At 40.5% G+C, this 18,705-nt stretch overlaps 1 protein-coding gene across 5 annotated transcripts in view; it reads left to right on the top strand.

The window, feature by feature from the left end:
* The window catches only part of ctnnd2a (catenin (cadherin-associated protein), delta 2a), a 243,488-nt gene that overhangs the window by 207,142 nt on the left and 17,641 nt on the right, over positions 1-18,705 (top strand). For all 5 annotated transcript variants that reach the window (XM_028963713.1, XM_028963707.1, XM_028963722.1 and 2 more), the window contains 3 exons: positions 4,419-4,569; positions 15,206-15,437; positions 18,138-18,222. In XM_028963713.1, the coding sequence (XP_028819546.1) occupies positions 4,419-4,569; positions 15,206-15,437; positions 18,138-18,222 (468 nt within the window). The remainder of the gene's footprint in view (positions 1-4,418; positions 4,570-15,205; positions 15,438-18,137; positions 18,223-18,705) is intronic.

Genomic DNA, 18,705 nt, shown 5'->3' on the forward strand with positions numbered 1-18,705 from the left:
TATTACAAGGATATATGATGGATCCAAGTTTTTATCCTTTTGGTTTAGAATATTACCACCACCACCAAGGTCCAGGATGACCTCAACCAACACCTTCATGACATGTTCCAGGCAGAAGCAGGTGCCCCTGTTATCCACTTTTTTCTCTTCAAATTGTCTTCCTTGAACATCCTGTCATTGTCGCTACGAGAGATAATCGGGTGCAGACAGTCAGGGACGCACAAGGCAGGGTAACATCAAAGACTCGGTTTGGATTCAGACTGATAGGAGAATTAAAGAATATACTTTGGTCTGAATATAACACAGGCTGAAAAAGTGTTGTCTTACAATTGGGATCAACGCAAAAAAAAAAATTAAATGAAAAACCTACCTTATCTTCAAATAAAATATTTTTCTCACTAAAAACCGTGTTTTCACTGAGATTTGTCTTGAAAAGCTGTGAGGTCAACGCAGTAACATTTACAGCATTTACTACCATTGTGTCCCTGAGCAAGACACTTAACCCTAAATTGCTCCACGGGGATTGTCCCTGTAACTACTGATTGTAAATCGCTCTGGATAAGGGTGTCTGATAAATGCCATGAATGTAAATGTAAGTGTACTACTGATGCCAGCTACATTTCCATATTAACTTATATAAACTGAAGGAAAATATTACTGAAAAAATAGAAAATGTTCTAAATGCCTGTTAAGTCATGCCATTCATGCAGTACTGACTTCTTAAAAGTCCCATTGTCTTTTTAGAGCCAGGCACTTTGTGATGAGGTCTTGTTGTAAAATCACATTTACTTTTCCTCAGATGTCTAAACCAATGAGGTTTAAAAGCTTCCCGAGTCCTCGCCCCCTCTTCACACCCTGAGACAAAGGGGCGCTTCAGCCCACTTGTTAGAGCTGTTTAATCAGAGTGAGAGCCCAGAAGGATCAATACCGCAACAGCCAGTCTCCAGCATGGGACTGGGTGGGCTTTAAAGTCTTATAACCCCACTGTTTGGTCACAAGCATTGGGCTTTTCTGGACAAAATGGAGAAAGAGCACAAAACTCCAGAAATTCACAAATTACTAGTGTGCCTGCAGCAAGTCTGTCGAAGAGAGAAACTGTGGCCCAGGCACGAGTGTAACAATGCGTGTGAGAGATAGAGCAAAAAGGGTGTCAAGAGTGTCTTGGTGTGAAAGAGAGTGATTGGTTTCTGACTGTGTATGTGTGCGTGCAAAAAAGTCTGCAAGAAGGAAAAAAAGAGCTTTTTAATAGCAGAGAGAATGAGAAAATCTGTGTGTGTTGTGGCTTCAAATACATAAAATGGTTAAAGACCTGGAAAGAAAGGCAGGTTTATAAAATATTGGTGACAAATGAATGGGTTCACTGGTAGGGGAAAGCTTTGTCAGATAGAAGTAACTATATAAATTTGTTTAACAGTACATGTTGTCCTTCAGTTCGACAATGTTCAGTTTGTCCAGAAGGATGGAGGATTCTTCTTCTTGCTGTGAAAACATCCTGAGCACATTGATTTCTGCTTAGGCTGGTAGAAAACAGATGGCAGCATTTTTCACTTAATCAATGCATCTTTTACCCTCTTTTACCTCCTCATTGTGCTGACCATTATCTCGTTTTGTGGACACAATAGAAGTGACAGAACTCAATTACAGTCTTTACCAGTGATCATATCTCTTCTACTCTCCGTTATTATTGAACAGCTTGGATTTATCAAGCTCATTTAATATGCTTTGTAGATGCTTCTGACTTCATAGTTCTGCCACACACACGCACAGAATGCTGAAACGGATGCTAAGGACATCATAAATATGGAATATGTATCCTGAGTCTGAGGATCATGTCAGCCCGGGTAGCACAGCACTGGTAAATGCAAAAAGACAAGCAGACGCTGATAGAGGCCGACTGTGGGACACACCGGATCAAGCAGGATGCCCCATGGGGTCTCGTACTGTACAGCTCGGACTTTACTTAGATTTGATGTTGCTGCCATAGTCCAGTCAGAGAGAGAGTTAGCGGATATGTTTTTAACAATCCATCACTCTCATGGTCCACAACACAAAGTGGAGTTATTATTAAATATCCCATATTAATCAATCTATTTATCTTTATTTATATTGTGCTGTCACGCTGGCTGGACATGGCGGGGAAGAAGGACGCATACGCACAACGTCACGAAACAGGGGTTTAATAGATGGTGAACAGGACAGGGGAGGCGTCAAGTAACAATAACCCAATGGTGAACAGACACAGGCACATACACAGGTGAAAACAATCAGGAATGACACATAATATCACATGACGAACATGAAACTCCGGTCTGAATCCCAGAGTTGCCCCTTCCGGAACGGATCGTTACAGGCACTTTTTACAATGTGAAAGTGAAGTGATTGTGATACACTGCAGCACAGCACATGGTGCACACTACGAAATGTCCTCTGCTTTTAACCATCACCCTTAGTGAGCAGTGGGCAGCCATGTGTGGGGTGCTCAGTGGTACCTTCCTCAGAGACACCTTGGCAGATTGGGATTCGAACCGGCAACCTTCTGCTTCCTTAACTGCTAGGCCAATACTGCTACTCAAAACTCCTGGTGAGCAAGCCAGAGGCAACAGTGGAATGAAAAAAACTCCCTCTAACTGGAAGAAAACCATGAGAGGAACCTAGACTTATCAAGGGGAACCCATTCTTCTCTGCTCAGCACTGGGTTACAATGAAATACATCCAACACGTTTACAGACAATAAAACATTAAGGGTCCGATGACATGAAACATTTGCTTTTACTTTACTTGGCAGGCGCTTTTATCCAAAGTGACTTACAAGAGGAAGACACCAGCAATTCTCATTCGGTTTTCATAGATTTTGAGTTAAAAAACTAAGAGCCCTGAAAAGGCCTAACTTGTCAGGAAAAGAACATGCTTGGGAGTAGTTAAGTGCTAGACGATTTTTTTAGTAATTTTTTGTGTGTGTGTGTGTTAGTGTTAGACTTTTTAAACAAGTGGGTTTTCACCTTTTCTTAAAGGTGGTGGTAGTCTCGGCTAGTCGAATGGAGCAGGGCAAGTTGTTCCACCAGCCAGGGACAACAAAGGAGAACAGAGTCGGTTGGGATCGGAGACCCCGTGAAGAGGGAATTTTTAGTCTCATTTCATTTGCAGATCTGAGAGAGCGTGCAGGAGTGTAGCTAGCTAGTTGTGTAGCTAGCTAGTTGTGTGTTGATATAAGAGGGTGTACTTCCATTTACAGCCCTGTAGGGAGCATCAAGGGTTTGAACTCAATGCGAGCAGCTACGGGGAGCCAGTGGAGAGAGGTGAGAAGAGGCGTGGCATGGGTGTATTTTGGCTGATTGAAGATGAAGATATTTACATTTACAGCATTTATCAGACACCTTTATCCAGAGCGACTTACAATCAGTATTTACAGGGACAGTCCCCCCTGATTTGAACCTGGGTCTTCTGGTTCATAGGTGAGTGTGTTACCCACTAGGCTACTACCACCCTACAGGCTTGGTGCAGAACTAAATCCACTATTAGCCAGTTTAGCCTGGGGAAATTAGATTTCCCCATGACGCGCCATTTTGGTGTGTGTAGCTTTAAATGCAAATGACGTAGAGAGAGGCGGGACAAGCTGAAGAGTGTGGCCTACAGAAGTGAGCGGGCATTCACGGAAATGACCTCATCAACACCATTCACCAACCACAATGTTTGAATTTGACAGGAAGTCATGTCTGGGTTTTACCAGAACAAATTAATTAACCTACTGGTTCTTCAGAGGCTCATGTGATGGAACTACAAATATACATTTGTACTTATTTTTACTGTATATCCAATCATCAAGCAACTGCTCATTTGGAAGCCATGATGGTTGGTGGAGTTCTTTTTTTATGAGAGGGGTAGGAAATTCTCTGGGCAGACAAAGGATGAGGTAAACTTTCCCCTTATGACAACATAAAGGGACAAATTCCAGATCCGACCATCTGAGCTGCTGCTATCTGAACAGCAAAGCAGAAAGCACTCTTTAAACATATCGCCATTTCTAGCCCTTGCAGGACCATGGACAGGCTAGGTGAAGTCGTATTAATGTTAAATAATCTCACAAAGTAACATTTTCATCTCATGGGACCTTTAAATATCATCTATTGAGTGACTCCATGCTTAGTGCTGCACATTAATGCTCTGATAATAGCATTCTTCTGTGGTTTAACTGATGTGGGGTCGTGTGATATTGTCGGGTATTTTAGAACTGGAATAAACCATTTTATACTAATGTTTTATCTGTAGATTGCCCAGATCTGTGAATGATCCTGCAAGTGCTCTCAGCAGGACATAAAGCCCTCCAGTTTGGAGACAGTTTAAGCTCCACCGAGAGAATATATAACGGAGAGAACGTGTGAAAATGCCATTTGCTAATTTCCCTGTCTTATCTCTTCCAGTGGTCGGTCTACATACGCGCTGCCGTAAGGAAAGAGAAGGGTCTGCCCATCCTGGTGGAACTGCTGAGGATAGACAATGACCGGGTGGTGTGTGCGGTGGCTACAGCTTTAAGAAACATGGCCTTAGATGTGCGAAATAAAGAATTAATCGGTAGGTTTTTCTCATTGTCTCTGCATGTTTTTGTGTTTTGGTTTGGTTTTCTGTGTTTTTCCCTGTGATTCAAAGAATCCAGAGTTTTTAAAAGATAAGCTCTTACCACGAACAGAAAAAGGTTATAAGGACTGCTTACTTATGCAGCCACGGACCAATCTCACAAAAATGTGACATTCATAACAATTTTAATCCCCCAGGTTGAGTCAGTCTATAGTTTTCAAAAGGGACAGACAAATTCTACAAAATCTACAAATGATGCAGCTCTTTTAACGCCAACTGCAAATGGACCCTCATTATATGTTCCATGTATCAGAATCAGAAAACCTTATTAATCCCGAAGGAAATTGCTTATGATACAACTGCACAGAGGGAGCGACATACAATGTAAATACCATGTATGTACAAGACAAACAACAAGTGCACAGACAGACAGACATACATTTATGAGTATATATAAAAATTAAGTAAAATGTATATGCTGAATACAGGAGAGGACTTGTCTCTGCTTTGGTTTGGATTCCTAGAATAAAGCGCAGCCCATGCTTTAACTCTCCCACCTATTGTGAGTCTAAGTGCTCCAAAGTCGCCTCTCAGCTCCCTTGCTGATTCCACATTGCACTGCAGATGGGTTGTAAGTGACCACGAGAACCTAGAGGGCCAAAAAAATGATGAATTTTCAGTGCTTATCTGTGTTTAAAGAGGTACACCTCTTTTGACCAACCCCAGATTTATGTGATGCAAATTATCTGTGCATGATATGAGGAGGTCCGCATTCTTCAGAAATGGACCTAAATCTTAGACTCTGAATAAAGGGATGGATCTGCACCGTGGCATTTGAAATTCTCTCTGTCACACCATTCATCATTCTCTAATAAACTTGGTTTCCTGGTGGGCCTTTCTCTTCTCCATGGCAACAACTCTCCTCATCTCCAGTGGCTGGTTTCCATGCTGGTGGGAAGATTCCAGTAAACTGTGATGGTAGGAATGGGTTTACCATGCAGACTGTCCACGCGTTAATTAATAAAAGGCAGAGTTCATGCAGATGTGTATCCAACACCAAGTGCCTTCATCATCTCACACGGCTCGTTTGATCCTCCCTCAGTCAGAACACATAAGTATTAGTGAATTTTATTTTATAATGGTGTTAATGAAGTGTTGCTGTTGGTTGTGCTATATGCTAATTATTTTACGCTGACAGTCTGACACATCTACTGAAATATTATTTATTTCATATTTCATTGCCTAATGAAGATGCTTTTTATAAGCATGATTGCCACCACAAATAAATATTAATGGGTAAATTGTTGTATAATTTCAATGGTACACTGGAGGTGTGGAGGAGCTATCAAAGATAGAAGAAAACTAAATAGTTACAATAATGCGTAACAGCACATTGAATAATGAAATAATATAATAACACTTTAACCAAGAGTTCACCAGTCAAAACAGGATGGAACGGGTGGGTTAAGTCCACCGCGGTAGTTGTCAAATGTTTAACTGGGGAGATTTGGTGCGTTCCACAGATAAATTGCTAGCTGTAATAGCCATAGTGTGTGATGGGACTCCTTCTCCCGAATGATGGGTTAATTTAAGTAGTGTGTCTGTTTTCCATCGCACAATTGCTGACAATTTATTCACAATTTGACTGAAGCAACAGGATTTTTAGGATTTAGATGAGGAATATATTAATACATTTTTCCACGAAATTACCAATTCTTGCCACTTCAGTCATTCTGTGCACTCTTAACTCCACCAAAGCAATATAAACAATGGAGGAAAAGTTCATAAAATTTCAGCATAAAAGGCAGCAGATAACAATATTTATCAAAACATCATAAACCCTCTAACGAAGGTGCCTGTTCATCAAAAAATTGATAAGAGAAGTCACCCAATAAGGCTGAGCTGTCCCTTTAAAATCTTAATTCTACACGCTCATGCATTTCACGAATGTACATGCCAAAGAAGCTTAGACTTCATATTCATACTTCATATTAAATAAATGCTGATAATATCCACAACTACATACATAATGCAAACTGCAACATACTGCTTTTTTCAGAACAGTGCTTTTAACAGTACTAAAGTTCTCTTGTTCGGTATCGGAACTGAACAGCCTGAAGCTATGCAATTACTTCGTCACACACTTTCTCAGTGAAAATACAGGAAAGGCAAAAGTCAGTTAGCCTACGAAAATCCAAAAAAATTAACCGCATAATTGTTAAAGCCGCAGTCCTCAAAGCATGTGAAAAAGTAGTGGTTTATATGCCGGGAACTTTAGGGCATACAAGTATGAACGTTGTCATCTTCAATATTGCCATAATGACAGCACACAGTGTTTATGAAGACTTTCAAACTTTATGATTCAATATTTATTTATGTCACAGATTATTTATTCATGTAACAGACGTTCTTCCATGGTGGACATGGGCCTTTTTTTCAATACTCTTTTGCGCTGACATGTTACATCGAGCTCATAGAGATTTTATATCAAGATCTTTTTTCTGCAAAGTGCCTCTGAAAACATGATGAACTGCAGTGACAGATATTTATAGCTCTCGCCACGAGTGAAAGGGAAGGCCCCCTCCAGTTTAACATCTTTTAAAAAAAAAATTGTTTATGGCCTCAGTGTCAAACACTTGTGTTTATTTCAGTTGAACACTTTGCCTTTCCTGGCACTTCCCTTCCCCTGCCTGCAAACCGTCTCATATTTCTCTGATTTGCTACTAATTGTGACTCTTCATTAGTGATTTTTGCCCAGTTGGGCTGGGCTCCCTGGGTTTTGAAGATGATGATACCCACTTTTAGCAGCACATCACAGGAAACAAAGGAGAACGCTCAAGGCGGGATGATTAAATGTTGGTTTCCTGAATTCACCGCAGACCTTTGTATCCTCGGGGAAGTGTGCTGATAGAGAGAGAGAGAGAGCACCCCCTCTGGTCATTGTGCCTCACTGCAGTGCAGTTTCATGGCTTAAGGCAAGATGACTTAGAAATTCTTTCACTTTGAAGATATTCTGCACTCATAAAAAGGTCACCAGCCCTGTTGAGAAGAAGTAGGGGCTGTCACAGATATAAACATCTAAGTACACTGTGTAATTTTAAGGGGAAAGGGGTAAAAGGCTAAATTAAGACCTCACCGCAATTTAACGTAGGTGTGCGGTGCAGCCTGAAAACGCTTTAATATTATTCCTGAGATTATCATATTGAAGAATGGGGTATTTTGCTAATACCTTTTGTTGTGGAAGCATTGAAAATGTAATGTGTGGTTATAAAATGCCGATGCCGTTCAACTACATTTATAATAAACTGGCTGGCAGGCAGAATGTTCCGGTAATGACCTTGACACTCTCTGATACATTGCTCAGCCCCAACAGCATTTGAAAAGTCATCACCATCTGGAATTGTGCTCATGATTACAATGGCAGGGTCGAAGTATGAATAATCTTTAAACCGTTAGCAAAGGGAAAGCGGACACCACTCTTCCTGCATGTTCTAGTGTACGCACTAGAATATTGAAAGCATTGATTAGGATGTATGTTTCAGAATAATGAAAAGCAATTATGCAAGGCTTCTAGCTATGGTTGTTGGCAATTGAAAATGTTCTATTTTAATGCAGCCACAAAATGTTGTTTGAAATTACAGTTTGTACATCCATTTCAAGGTCTTATCATCACAAAGCATTAAGAAGCTGCTGAAATCTCATTAATTTATCAAAGTATCATAGTATACCTTAAATGTGCATAAAATCTTAACTATCTACTGTAACACTATTCAACATCAAATATGGTTGCAACCAAACAAAGACCGTTATTTTGTAAATAAATAATACCGATTGGTGATCAGAATGTTGTCCATCTGTTTGAAGATTGGACATTTCTGAGCATGTTTTACAGACCATGGGGATTTCTGGTCAACATTGTATGATTGGTGCCAAGTTTTTGCTTTTCTCCTCAGTATTACGGCCATGAAGAGATTAGGCTTGCTCAATTTGATTATTTAATGCAATTAAATTCAGTATTAGTTGTTTCAGGGGAATATTTTTATCATGCTATATAAGGCAAAGTCCACTAGGGACATTAGCAAATGTAAGATTCACTAGTTCACCAATCAGAACTCTTGAATAAAAGATCTGATAACTAATTTGCATGCTTGGTTTGGAAGTGCACTTCTTGTTAGTCTCATTAAAGATCATTAAATTTGGTTTCATTTGGTTGACATTAGATGGAGTGCTCCTGACCACTATCCCAGGTGTAAAACGAGGCCTGTATTTCATTGGTCACTGGCACAGCACAGTAATGCTCAAAACCTTTTTTCAGATTACATTAATCCAGATCAGAAATAGCATTTGTAACACCCTAAAATGACTGAACTGCACCTCTCCACAAAATGACTTTTGGCCTTTATATTGTGTGTCTTATCTGAGAAAAAACGAATTACAGCGCTGCATATTTGGACCCATAATGAGAACAAAGAAGGTGTACTGAGTAGAAAGAAAAAAGCCCAGCCATATGTAATGCAAATAATAAAAGTCTCTAAAAACTCTGTCAATGAACTTTGTCTCTGAAGAGCTGCAGTGCATCGTGAAGCTGAAATGAAGCTCCAGCAAATTAAAAGTCTCTTTCAGTGCACATTTTTCTCCACAATATTCCAAAACATAAAAGATCATAGAAGAGTGTGGCCAAATGAGAGTGGTCTTGAATTAAAGGACACCAAAAGGAGATCAAAACAGACCATCCAAACCACTGGCAATTTGTACTTTTTTCTTTTCTCTCGATTTCACACAAAAAATTTCATGTTCAGCAATTGATGTCTGTTTAGTGCCCACATACTACTGATGTGAAGAGATGTGCCACTGTATGAGGGTTAAGGCTAGCTTGACACACAACTTAAATTTTATGAAAAATCGTATACATACATACATACATACATACATACATACACTTAAACTATTATTTGATTGAATGTACTTAGTGTAACCATCAGCAAGCTTTTGGCATAATTCTGACTGGATGTTGGCAGAATTTGTTCAGTCCACACATTTTCAATACAACCGAGGTTGCGGCTTTGGGAAGGCCATTTCAAAAATGATAATGTTAATAATCAATAATGATAATGTTAGCCTGCTTTATGCAATCTTCAGCCAGTTTTGATGTGTGTTTGGGACTATTGTCCTGTTGGAACACCATGTTGAACCATCTAGCTGTGGGTTTGAGGTGCTGTTGAAGAACTTCATTGTACCAGTGAATCAGCAGCAGCATACTCCTTCATCACTCATACTCCTTCATCTAAATGTGTATCCATCGCACTAAGCTTCTGTTTCCACATCCTATCTATTTTTGTCTGTTCTATGCATGTCTGAGGCCCAGCAAATGGCCTTTGATTTCCAGCGAATTTATTCTATTTTCATATGTTCAGTCAATAATACATTTTTTATTTATGTTGCACCTTTTAATAAACCCTAAGGCAGCTCTTCAGTTTATAGTTACAGCTTAATATGTGAAATTGGACCCTTTGGGATAATGAAACACCGTATTTAAACACTGCCAATTGAATCTATAGGAAGTACTATAGGAAGTTGTCTTTAGGTAAAATGCATTTCTTTGTATCAGCTCCATCAATACATCTGCACAGTTTTATTTATGTTGCAGCAGATGACATGAATGTGTGATGTGATGTGTGTTATTGTCATTATGTAAGGGGTGAGAAACCCCTCGCCCTGTTGTTCCCATCATGTTTGTTTATGGGGATATAATATGTGTAAATTTATGCAGTTGGTGTGGGTATGGCTCTCCACTGCAATCTGTTAATATATAACTCTGTGCTTTTCAACTCATCGTGCCCCTTGGTATTTTATCAGGAAGTGTCTGAAGCTGGTAAAGAGAGTTCTGAAGGTACTTTTTGAGTGCCATTGAACCATTTCTTAAGGTCAATGTCTCTAGAACTTTTGCTGTTGAAGAAATTCTTCAGGTGATGCAGGTAAAGCAGGCATGTCGACCCACTTAAACCCATCATGCAGCAGCAGCTTCTGAAGCCGGCACAGCTAAGCTGTTTGGATTTGCTCTAAATGTTTGAAGTTTGTAGGGCTTTTTGGCTGACAGCACAGCTCTCTAGTTTCAGCGGCCCAGCGTTTGGTCCGAAAAAGTCATAGGATAGGAAAAAAGGGAAGGATGTGTCACCTGAAATCGAATGAAGGGCTGGGCCCAGATGTAGGGAGCTCACTTTGAAGAGCATATCCAATACCGCATGAGGGTTTTAGAAGATGCGCAGCAAAGGGTAAAAATATCTATTTATACACACACACACACACACACACACACACACACACAGATTCAGTATATCTAAAACGAGTGACGGTCTGACTGGCGTCATATCGTGAATTGCTGGGGATTTTCACTAAATCGGACAAACCGTAATGACATTTAGGGAAAATGCCACTTCATGTTCCAGAGCATCTACATGCGGGCGTATGAAAGTGATTCGGCCTTATCACGCTCCGCATCTGAACCCGGCACCAGCCTCATTCTCTTTCATGGGTGCCGCGAGGTGCCTGCAGATTAATTGAAGCCATGTGTCCTCCCAGGGTGTGTTCTCACGATGGGAGCTTATCTGCTTTATTCTTTGATCTCCTGAGACTGACATGAATGTGTGTGTGTGTGTGTGTGTGTGTGTGTGTGTGTGTGTGTGTGTGTGTGTAATAGAAATGACAAGTAAGACAGGCAACATTGCTAATAGAGAAATCAGGGTTCGTGGTCAAATGTAAATTAAAATTTTAAACCTTTGTTTTCCAAGAAGGGGATTGAAGGAGCTGCTTTTCATTGGCTTGAAAGAAGAAGGCAGAATTATTTTGTTTGAAGGAACAAAAGAAAAGGTCACATGTCTTGTAACCATTTAAATGTTATTCCAGTGTTAAGCCAATCTGATGAATCCACTGAGTGACATTTTTTAAGCAGCTGCTCTTGCGTAAGGCTGAACGGAACATATTATTCCAGCTGACGTGGATCCACTTCAGTATATGTGAAGAACCCTTTCCACCTCCTCCTACCATCTCACTTCTTGGTTGGCATGGCAATGGTGCTAACAGCAGCTAACCTGCCTCACCCAGGGCCTGTTCAAATCAACTCCGCAATATGTGACATTTATATGTCACTTTGGCGAGTGTACATCATTGTATGCTGTGTGACCCATACAGGCACTGTGGTCTGATTGCCTTTTTTTCCGCTTTTATGGACTGAAGGGCTCGCACTCACCTCTGATTATCTCAGAGCCCTCATATTTGTAAGTGCCTACGGATGAGGCTCTCCAAAGGGTCAAGGTTGGCCCTAAAGTAAAAAACGAATCAGTTGATTTCCACGTATTGTTCTGGAATCTTGTTTCATGTATTCTTGCTATTCTCACAGATATGTGGAAAGAATATGAAGTATGCGTTTATGCTATATAGACACAGTGGCGGTGATAGTGGTTGGCCTAGCGGTTAAAGTAGACCCATAATCAGAAGGTTGCCGGTTCGAATCCCGAGACGCCAAGGTGCCACTTAGAAAAGTACCGTTTACACACACTGCTCCCCGGGCGCCTTTCATGACTGCCAACTGCTCACTAAGAATGATGGGTGGAAAAAAAGTGTTGCTTGCTCTCTTAATAATTAGTTGGAGGTGTGTTTTAGGAGTAATGGAATGGCTTGTTTCCCCACCTTTGAAAGATGTGATGAATCTAGCAAGAATTATGGTTTAATTTTGGATTAAATTGTGAAAATTCTGTTCTGTTATGGGATGCCAACTTGGGGTGATGATATTTCTCTCCTGCTAGATGTTCCATGGCTGACACTGTGTGCTATTACTGCAAAATTTAAAGTGTTTATTTAAAAGAAAAACCTAACCAGGAAGTGTCAGGCCACGCAAGGCAACAGAGCGGGGTGGCAGGGTGCTTAAAAATCGGAAATGCTCTGTTGATTCAGTTCCAACATCTGGTCCAACTTCAGTGCCTGATGTCACAGATGTTGTTCGGGGATAAATAGGCACCAATTCCCACACACACACTCCACCGTCTTGTGGAAAGCTTTCCCGGAAGAGTTGGAAGTTGTAATACTTCAGAGCGAACTCCATATTGATTCAGCACTATGTAAGACATGTGCATATAAGTTCGGTAATGTGAAGAGTTATAATATTCATAATATTCATGTCACGACCAGGGTGGAGTGAGGGAGGACGGATGCTGAAGGTTGAGAAAGAAAAATAATGAAAACCATTGCGTCTTGGCGCTGAACTGTTCTGACGGCTGCCACCGGCTTGTAGAGGCCCCAGCCCCTGACGGCTTCCGCCTGCCACCAGCAGTGTCCCCTCAGGGGACCGGGAGCTGTCCGTGGTTCACTGGGGAGAACAGGGAAGTCGGGAAAGGTGGAACACAAGACGCAAATACAGTACCACACACCAGTGTTCGTGTTGGTGGATGACTGTTCAGTTCCGGATCAGGCGGGTCTTTATAGGGGAACCATTAGCCTCAATCAACCACGCCTGATACCGGTTATCCTGAGGAGGGCGGAGAACATGCATCATGACACTCAGATCCTCCTACCCTTGTATTCTGGAGCGTGTCGTGGGGGGCCAAGCAAAATTTAAATGCTAAATTTCACGAAATGGACAGCCGGTTTTGCTATGCTTTACTCTCTGTCTGTGTGCGTGTGTGTGTGTGTGTGTGTGTGTGTGTGCGTATATATTCCAATCCTTCTGAAAATCACAATGCCACTAACAATTAATTATCAATCATCACAACTAGAAACGCATCACAGATAAACAATTACTGTGACTTTTTAGTCAATTTTTAATTAATCAACATGTAATTATTGCTTGTTTGGGTACTGTACATGGGTGCCACTGCATGCATCTCTTTGTGTTGCACAAAATACAGCAGAATGGTCAGAACCGTCGAACTGTCAGAAAAAGAGAATTAATTGAACTCTGCTCTATAGTCATTTTTCTTGTTTTTATTGTTAAGGAAAGGAGGCAAATGTCATCTTGCCGTCATACACAGTCAGGTAACTATTGGAACATCGACACAATTCTAATCCATTTGGCTCTATACACCAGCACAATGGATTTCAAATGAAATTAACAAGATGTGCTTTAATTGCACACATTCAGCTTTCATTTGCAGACTTCTTTTTCCAGACTTCATCCACAAGGCATGGAGAGGTTTTTGGACAAGCTTTTGCCTGCTGTCTTCTCAGGCAAGACACACGTCTATGCCTGTGAGACGAAGATAAGCAGACACCTATTAGCTTGGAGCTCACTGATAATAAATTGGGGACCTTCACACGTCGCTAAATGCATTAAAAAAATTACATGTTTATCATATTGTACCAAACAGTAGCCACACCCTGGGAATAAAAGGGCTTGTAGAAGGTTGATTTTGTGCTGTTTCTCCTGTACGTTCCTGCAGGTGTCTGCTGAATTTCTGTTTTTAGAACTTAAAAACAGGAGTGCATTAGCTCCCTCATACTTGACAGCACTGAACCACAGAAAAAGATGCTTGTGATGCTGCGTTTCCCCCCTCCCAAGGGACATGAAGTCTATAAGCAGTGTGATAAGTTTTAGAGAGACAGTGTAAACAGAGGCTGCTTTCTTTGCCTCTGGTGTGACCCGAAGCTGAATTAATTAACAGTGTGGAGGAAGTCGGCAGCTCACTGTGCTCTCCTTTGATAAACAGCTGAGCAAACGTTAAAAGTATCACCACGTCCGTCCTCCCTTTTACATCAATGCCCGCTCGGGCAGCGCCCGCTTCTTGTTCAGCTGTGTTGTCTTTATTGCAGAATCTGTGGGGAGAAAAGTACAGATTTCTTTGTTTAAAAAGCTCCCCCTTATCGGCATATTCAATTAAACCATTTCATGAAACTTAACAACAACATTAGTCAAGAACTTCCAGAATGTGTGGAATAATTCGTTGTGGCACATTTGTTATTCTTTCATCAATTTTTATTAAAATTACGACAAACCATTTTAATTCCACCCTTCCATGGCACGTTTACTGTCAAACCCCCTCATATTGTTTTTTTTTTTTATTCTTCAAATACCACGTCCTTAGTCATTTTCATTCAATTTCATCACAATGCCTTTCTATGGAATAGACAGCACAATGACTACAAATTTGGCATTTTTCAAGATGGATTTAGCGTGCATGGACACCTTCACATGAAGATGTATTGCACAGAAATGGATAAACACTCATCACTTAGCCATTTATTATTTGTTGGGTTTGCAAAATAATCTTACTGTAAATGTTACTGTTTGAAACTGCTGACACAGCCTGACAAAGACCAACAAATGTGCAAAAACCAGATGCCTTGAGTGCTATAATAGAATTGTTGGAAGGAATTTCTTTATACATTCCATCCAATTTATCTGGGATTAATTATTGTATTTTAATTTTAGTTTGCCCTTTTGACAGAGGGGTAACTCTAGTTCATGTATGCTCCATGTGATTAATGAACACTGTGCCCTATTAACAAATCATTAATTCTAAGAAAAACATATGTGCTTGAAAATCTAGCCTTTTGGGGCATTTTTAGGCATTATTAGGTATTTGCTAGCAATAAAGTTTGTTATGTTTCAAGGTAGATCACAAACTTGCTTGTCTTTCTTTAGGCAAGTACGCCATGCGGGACTTGGTGCACCGTTTACCGGGGGGAAACAGCAGCAGCAGCGGTGGCGGCACCGGAAGCAGCAGCACCGGCAAAACCATGTCTGATGACACTGTGACTGCCATCTGCTGCGCCCTGCACGAGGTCATCACCAAGAACATGGAGAACGCTAAAGCCTTACGTGATGCCGGTGGCATTGAGAAGCTCATCGGCATCGCCCGCAGCAAAGGAGACAAGTAGGTGGACCTTGCTGGGATTTCCTTATCACCTCCTGGTAGCTCAAGCTGACCAGATGAAGGGCAGTCTCATCACAGGGCAAAATGTGTGACACTATGGTGCAGCATGTGCAAAGAATGTGTAGAAAAGAAGGGTGGCCCTTCCAAATGTGGGGAGTTATAGGCATTACAGGAGGGTTTTGTGTAATTGGGAGAACTTATATTATATAATTTATACTGTATGTTCAGTTATACTTTTAACAAAAACTAAAGCAAACAAGCAAATGATGAAAAAGGCCCTTCACTTGGAGGGAATGCCCTCTCACCCACACCAAGTTGATGGTGACCCCCCAAAGCCCAACCTTCCCCCCACCCAAATGGCATATGTTTAATCTGGTATGAAGTAATTGCTGAAGCCAAAAATATACACTTTAACATACATTTGAATATTTAACCATATAAAGCATAACATGTCACACACATTCAAGTAAGATGCGATGGCATTTACATTTACATTTACAGCATTTATCAGACGCCCTTATCCAGAGCGACTTACAATCAGTGATTACAGGGACAGTCCCCCTGGAGCAACTTAAGGTTAAGTGTCTTGCTCAGGGACACAATGGTAGTAAGTGGGATTTGAACCTGGGTCTTCTGGTTCATATGCGAGTGTGTACTACCATCCATATTATATCATCAAATGATCATTTATGAAGTCACGGGTGCGAGTGGGGATTTTTCTCAAACAGGTTGAAATAGAATAGAAGTCCACTCATACAACTTCCCATCATCCACCCTGTCATCCCCCGACCCACCACTCGCAGTGGGGCCGATGCTTGCAGTGGTGTTGATGCCTGGCAACTGGGGATGTCACCGACAGGGATTCTCAGCATTTTTTAGCCAGCATGACAGCAAGTGACGAATAGGTGCATGGTGTCTTCGACCATGATGAACAGTGCCAGGTGCACTGACACACCGCAGATCAAAGTGACACAGCGCAAGAAATCGTCCGGCTGTCCATCACCCAGTCACCACCACCACAGTGGCATCACACCGGGGGCGAATCTTCACACGTTATACGTGTGAGGTTATGAGGGGGACAGTGCTGATCCTCTACTGCTCACTAAAGGTGATGGGTTAAGTGCAGAGGACACATTTCATTGTGTCACCATGTGATTTACTACAGTGCATCACAATGACGATCATCTTTTTTATTTTATGAAACCTTGCAGCTATTATTAGAATTTGCTACACTTACTTTCACATGCAAAATATTTATTTTAGACATTTTGATAATGTGAAGGAATTCTGTATAAAGAGTGCATGAAATGCATCCCAATCAGGAATGACACTGTTCCCCAGAAATGTTCTTTAATTTTCATCAATGTTTAATGAATTATTGAAAATGTTATATAGAGAATTGATTGAATTAGACAGACACTTGTTCCATTATTATGTCTAAGAATCTTTTTTAATTAAATTGCTTCTCTTTTTTCCCCTTTTCCTCCCAAATGTACTGATGGAACAGATGTCATTTTTGGGGGGCTGTTATGTTATGAGAAATCATTAAACAGAAGCAAATTAAATTTCTTCCATAGCTGCCATGGCTTCTTATCACAGTTCTCAGAGATCCTCTTTTAAATACTGTTTAAATACTGTTTTTGTTATATAATTTGATTGTTTTTGTCATTGTGATACACACCTTGGTAAAGGTGGCCTCAGTGGCCAAGCCATGTTACCACAAACAGATTAAAAAAACACATGCCATGCAGTTATCTATAATATCATGTATTCAGTGCTGGCCAGTAACAAAATTAATGGAACTCCTTACTGTATTTAAGTAGCTTATTTCTGTATCTTCAATATTTCCAGTTACTCGCCTACATTTCAGTGTCATTTTTTTTGTCTTCATAACCTCATGTGAAAATATATAGAGTTCCAGATTTTGTGGGGAATTACATGACTAAAACCTAGGAGTATAAACAAATGTGCAGCTGTTAGTGGCACGTATCTTACTTCTGCATTTCAAAACTAGATTTTAACCAATTAAATCTGATTTGGCCATTTTATTTTCATGCAGAGAAATGCAAAAAAGTAAATATCTTTTTTTCTCTGATAATTATTTTTTTTAATATAAGTTACATCTTGAGACCAACTGAAACTTGGACGTCAAATCCTGCTATTTCATAGCAACTTGGTTCTAATATAGAAAATGTTTTAGATTTCAGTGTTTTTATTTATTTATTTATTTATTTATTTATTCATGCTCAAATATTTTATTAGACATCAGTTTCAGAGTAATTAAGGACATTCTATTAAAAGATGTGTCAAGGCAAAGGCAAACAGTATACAGTAAAGGACTTTTGCTTAAATGGGAGTAATATTTTACCTTGAGTGAGTAAATTGTCCACTAATACATGTATTACATTTTGTGAAAAGTGCCATTTTAAATTTATGTAATTTATTTCTTAAAAGGTAAACCTTCAACCCATCAGCCCATATCAGGTGCTCATTGTGTAAATTAACAGCATTTTCAGTTCATTTCTTATTGGGAATAATTTAAGAGAAAATCTAAGTCAATTATGAAAACAAATTACCTCCTTTGTCTTAATGCGTTGTTTACTTAAAATGCACTGTAATTCTTCCAAGATGAAAATTTGTCTCTTTGTTTCTCTCCCTTTTTTTTTTTTAATTAATTTGTCCTCCGCCCTTGTATCTCAGGCACTCGCCCAAGGTGGTGAAAGCAGCATCTCAGGTCCTGAGCAGCATGTGGCAGTACAGAGACCTGCGAAGCCTCTACAAGAAGGTGAGAGTGGTGCCCACCCACCACATACCCCACACATAGTGCTGACACGTGGGTGACGTTCCTCTGCTGCCCTGCATTCAGGACGTTTTTAGCTTTTAATTTTTTTTGTCAGTGAATGACGTGTGAACCGTGACAGAAATGCCCAAATCTGGGCTTTGTTGTAGCGGCACAATGGTGAAAGTAAAGGCCTTTTGAAAGATAACTCCGGAATATTTGCAGAAAACGTCCAGTCAATAAGCGTTTGCTGTGCCCAGTGCACTTTCTATTATGCGACTCTATTCAGCCTCCCCGTTCTCGCTCTCTAAAGGATTATGCAGACAAACTATTTGCTGAAAGGATGGCCTTCACTGGCACGCCACTCGCCAGCATCAGCGTCATTACCTCTTACTGAAGCCCTAATCCTGAAAGCAAACACGCTTGAGGCGAGCAGACTTCAGATATGAACTGCGAAGCGCTGGAAACACGGCGCAGTCTGTCGCTTTA

The sequence above is a fragment of the Denticeps clupeoides genome, chromosome 2 (assembly GCF_900700375.1).
Source record: "Denticeps clupeoides chromosome 2, fDenClu1.1, whole genome shotgun sequence".
Classification (NCBI taxonomy): Eukaryota; Metazoa; Chordata; class Actinopteri; order Clupeiformes; family Denticipitidae; genus Denticeps; species Denticeps clupeoides.